Source organism: Bolinopsis microptera, chromosome 5 (genome assembly GCF_026151205.1).
Source record: "Bolinopsis microptera isolate Bmic1 chromosome 5, MBARI_Bmic_1.0, whole genome shotgun sequence".
Taxonomy (NCBI): Eukaryota; Metazoa; Ctenophora; class Tentaculata; order Lobata; family Bolinopsidae; genus Bolinopsis; species Bolinopsis microptera.
The window spans coordinates 22,304,703-22,310,176 of record NC_087076.1 but is presented as its reverse complement, the minus strand read 5'-3'; the positions used below and the strand labels follow the sequence as shown (position 1 = coordinate 22,310,176).

The window sequence follows — 5,474 nt, the reverse complement described above, 5'->3', positions numbered from 1 at the left end:
ACTAAATAAGATGTGTTAAATATACCCGAAGTTAAAGTATACTTAAGCTTGATAAATGATATAAACGGAGGTTTTATTAAATGTACATTTGAACAGTAACTATGGCAACAGTAACTATTTGAACAAATGGTATTTGAATTTTGAAACATTTTGAAAATTAGAGACTACTCAACATGAGTTTTGAAAAGTTAATGAAAAACTGAAACTACTCAGAATTAAGCCAAGTAACAGATACAGCCGAGTATTAAGCAGGTAGTTAACATATTACATATTATTCACATATTACGTAATCACTGAGGGGCCCTGGGTTTCTAATGATTACGATGTTAGTGTAAGTTTAACACAATAGCTATGTATAAGACTATTATGAAGGGAGGGGTGGCCGGGATATACAACCTGTTTAATACTCTTATAACAGATAGTATTATGATATGCTAACAGAAGTTTTTAATATAAAAATCGTGTTCTTGAACACACAGTAAACTGATCTCTATCAGAAATCTTAATCCATTAAAATATTGTTCAAAACAATCTAATATTCGCCATTTCAAATTGATCTCGAATAATGTCTAAATTTAAACCTTATAAAATTCAAATCACATTTAATCATGTCTTTTAAATTAATCCAACGCTGACATTTCATTCTTGACCTAGCATACCTCTCAACAGTTAAATGGGAGTGTTATCCGACTAACCTATTTCTCAGTAGTCAGTATTATATTTTGTGTTTTAATTGATTGAACATGTTCGTGGAGAAATCTTAAATTCTCATTAAACTTGTATTTAAAAGAAAAAATCTTCTTCTCATATTGATGATAATGTAACCATGGCAACACTACATGTAGTTGGAACTTGGAACCTCAACTCTCATAATATTGTTTAAATAAGTAATTAACAATAATTTAATAATTACCTTGAGCACAAAACAAGAATTGCGCCCGTTGTTTCGTTTTGGCGGACGCTAGATTTCCATTTCACATTTACTATATATATTTAAGTATAAGTATACTATAAGTATATACTATATAAATTTAAGTATAACTATAAGCTCCAATCAGCTCACTTCAATCTTCATGATAATAATATTGATCAATTATGCATCAAATACGGGAAACACTTGAAATTCAGTTCAATTGCCATAGAACTTAACTTGTATCTGTAATTCAAGAAATTATCAGCAAAGGTAAACTATTATATATTTGTAGCGCGATGCACTACTGGGTCGCGCGCGCATCAAATAATGCTTCTCGCAACCAACGCTTCTCGCAACCAACGCTTCTCTACCTTCGGTAGATCGGCGAGATGCACCACTGTGCCTCACCGAGCTGCGAAGGATTGACATCGTGAATCAATTATATATACTCGTGTACACATCAATACACTACGCGTGCCACGTACAAATTGGGTGTATTACCTAATAGTAATATTATACATTACATGCATCATATACACAGTCGCGCCGCGCATTCATAGATCACAGGCTATCTATACATCACATCTCCGCAAGCAATCCTCGCGCGCGCCCAACTTTTTCGTTGCATGGTAAGTTAGTACAGTTTGCCAAATCACAGCCTCAGGCAGCCTACGCTTGTTTTACGCACGGTGTCCGCCACAAATTTACATATTTTATGAGGACACTAGATATCAGCTCTTATATGGGCCCTCTTGACAAAATAATCACTCATGAGCTTATTCCAACTATATTTGGTTGTCCAGTATCTCCTATACACCGAGAGCTTATGTCATTACCATTAAAGAACGGAGGTATGGGAATGCCACAGTTGGAGTATCTAGCGAAAAGAGAACATGCTGCATCGCTTTTGGTAACCCGGGGACTGGTAAATTCCATGAAAGGAAAATCTCTTGCTACAACTGACACGGAATCGAGAGATGAGCTTCAAGATATGTTAAAACAGCGTGTTTTGGAATATAAAGAACAACAAGAGGAGATACTTAAAAAGGTTGACAAGAACACTGCAAGGATTTTGGAGCAGATTAGCGAACCAGGGAGCTCAAATTGGCTCTCATGTCTACCACTAAGAAAACATGGTTTCGTTCTAAATAAATCTGAATTTAGGGATTCTATCAGATTGCGATACAACTTAGATCTGGATCGTTTACCTTCACACTGTCCATGTGGAAAAACGTTTGATGTGAACCATTCTCTAAATTGCCATCTTGGTGGCTACATCATTATCAGACACAACGAAATTAGGGATTTTTTAGGAGGCTTGTTGAAGACGGTTTGCTCGGACGTGGAAGTTGAACCTCAGCTTCAAGAACTAGAAGGAGAGCAGTTCACGAGGTCTTCGACACTTACGGGTGACCAGGCGAGACCGGATATAAAAGCTCGTGGTTTCTATAGGGCAGGCCAAGTGGCTTTTTTCGATGTTAAGGTAATTAATCCTAATTCTAATTCCTACCTTCAACATTCGACAAAGAAAGTCATGGAGAATGCCGAGAAACAGAAATCCAGATGTTACAACGAAAGGATTTTAAATGTAGAGCACGGATCATTTGCTCCATTAATCTACTCAGTGACGGGTGGCATGGGACCGCAGGCTAAGACGTTCGAGAAACTACTATGCAATAAACTTGCATATAAACAAAAACAGAATTACAGCGATATTATTAATTATTATCGGTGTAAGTTATCTTTTTTAATTAGAAAAATGATTTTATTATGTATAAGAGGATCTAGAAAAACCTCAAATAGAACTGTAGAATTATCTAACATGGATGATTTAGAATTTAACTCTTTCGAATCGAAAGTTAATTAATTTTTTCAGTCCCATGGACTGGTTTTTATTTTTGACAATGATGATATTCATTATATATATAACCTGTAATAATTATAAAAAAATGGTAACGAACGAACACACGACATATTTAAACCCACCTATCTCGTTCTCCAAAATCCACGTTTTTCTGCAAAAACCTCCATTCGTAACCTTTCACTATTGCCTTTTTTCAAAAGGGTGAAAAGGAAATAAAAATGCTCAAATTTATAAAGTAATATTGGTAAGTTGACCAGGGAAGAAAATACGTATTTCAGCTCACACATGCGCCTACGATGGTGCAAATGTCCTTCCCGAGGCGACAGGTTTGGTGGTCCCCACACTTCTGGAACCTTCTAGAAGCTTTATTTGTCTCATTTGTATATGACCAGGAATCCACTACAATCGTGAACTTATTGATATAGACTATTCAGATCTCATCTCCCATTTTATATTCCCCTGACAAAGATATTACCACTAATAGTAATAGAGATGTTGTGATAGTGTTCATTTGTTGCTTTTAGAGCGAAGAAGCACGATTCAAACAGGGACCACATCAGATGTAGCTGAAGATGATGGTATTGGTATGTTTTCAATTTCTTTAGGTTTTTGGTCCACTGCTCCGTACGTCAACCTCTCCCTATCCTTCACCTTCTTGAACCTCTTAAGAACAGCGTGAATGTAAAAGGCGGTGAAGTAATACACTACAGCAAGGACTGACATTATAACAAGGAAGTTACGCGGCCAGCCGTCTATAGGGACAAAGGGGGAGGCAGCCGCCCACAGTCCCTGTGAAGACACCAGAGCTGCGTATTTGAAGATAGTGGGCCACCCCATGGAGACAAGAGACAGGACCTCGCAAGTGAGGAGACCACACCCCCCTCCTAGGAACATCCCTGCCATGGGGATGAGCATCATGGAACTCCCCATCATGTAGAAATCCTCCCCAGCAATACAGTCCACAGGGAAGAGGATCCCTGTTAAGATAAACCCAATAACCAGGAGAGTGGAAAGTATTGCAGAGGTATCCAGCTCGGATTTCCCTCGGTATGTCACATATAGACTCATCAGAGTGAAGGCTACTCCGAAACAAGTGAGAGACTGAGCCTGGAAACCAATACTATCCGAGCAAACTGCAAACAACTGGAACAGGTTGCTGCCTATAAACCCGTAGAATAGTATCATTACAGCTACAGCACAATAAGCCCGTCTGTTCAGTCTGACCGACCCTTTGCGGGGATCATTTTCAATCAGCTGCTGTTTCAAGTCGCATTTGCCTTTTACGGAAGCACCCACTAAGAACCCTCCCCCGATTATGTAGATAACCATTGGTGTGACCATCTCCGCGAAACTAAACGCTAAATTTGGATCACCAGTTAGGGCGGTACTGTTAGCATTGTTTACACTGTCCGTGGCCTGAAAACAAACATTCAGTGAACACATGCAATTTTCAGTCTCGCAGAAAAAGGGGAAGTAGGGCAGAAATAATTAGTGCCAAGAATCCTTTTTAATGGCATGTAAATTTTTTTCTAATATCCATTGAATATAAACTTAAAGAACATGACAAACCTGTGAGATACTATCTGAATCTGAGATAAAGAACATGATCATTCCAGCCACTGCGTAACTGAACCCCAATGTGGCGGACCAAATGCTAAAACCTGTGGTTCCCGGGAGGGCTGGGTTCTTGCCGGCTATGATGTGAAGTACTGACGTATCCACCAGGGCTCGGGCAACTCCCATGCAGATTGCTGGGGTAAAACAAAACTAGTGTCAAAGTTGGAACTAGGAATCGTTAACATATTATGTAATCCGGGCAAGACGGGTTCAGAAATACTTAAGGGTCGTTATTATTACATATTACGTAATCAATTTTTGGACAATATGTGAACCTAACGTCAGGAACTGGGAACTGCCCGAGTGCAGGGAAATCACGACGTGTGATTTCTAAAGAATAGTCATAAAAAACATAAAAGGGGGATGGGGAGCAGGGACAGAAGGATTTTTTGATGGGGAGGTATAAAATGACAAACACTAGTAGCCTAGTACGTTATATGTGAACGATCCCTTGTTCAAATCATGATTTCAGTGTTCCGGCAAGTAAATTAGATCAGCAATTGAGAGGTAATATTATCTTGATTTGGTTAAACTTAAACAAAATCTAGGAGATAAGGTGATAAAGATGATTTTGGGTGATACCTATTTCAAACAAAGTCATTTTATCCTCCCTATCTTGCCCTAACGGCCGGGTTTCATGTTTCACCTGCTATTCTTACCCTATAATGAGAAGTACGTACGATACTGGGCTTAAATTACGTACGGTACAGCAACTTTTAAAGGTACGTACCGTACAGGCCCTATAGGGTACAGCCTTTTTTGGAAAAAAAATGTAACTTTTTTCAGTTACTTAAGTCAGTGGAGTACTTGCAATGTTCCTTTAGTATTATCATAATTTTATTTGGTGTAGTAGTCGATTATTCTTACCTAGGAAGATGTGAATGTAGTAGTGTAACTATGGTAACTAGTAGTGTAACTATGGTGACTAGTGATTATTCTTACCTAGGAAGATGTGAATGGCTGGCATAAAGTGGAAGGACTCCGTAATAAAAGAGGAAGTGCTGAGGAGGACACCTACTATCAGAGCAGAGTTCTGGGTGCAGCAATAGTAGCGCATAGTTAGCGTAACTACTGGTGCTG

General features: G+C 38.6%; 1 protein-coding gene across 1 annotated transcript; it reads right to left on the bottom strand.

The window, feature by feature from the left end:
* Positions 1-2,993: 2,993 nt before the first annotated feature.
* LOC134815803 (uncharacterized) lies at positions 2,994-5,474 on the bottom strand. Its single transcript, XM_063824391.1, has 3 exons — positions 5,337-5,474; positions 4,347-4,528; positions 2,994-4,193 (listed from the first exon to the last, which is right to left on the bottom strand). Exons 1-3 carry the CDS (start codon positions 5,449-5,451, stop codon positions 3,318-3,320), a joined length of 1,173 nt encoding a protein of 390 aa, XP_063680461.1. The 5' UTR covers positions 5,452-5,474; the 3' UTR covers positions 2,994-3,317.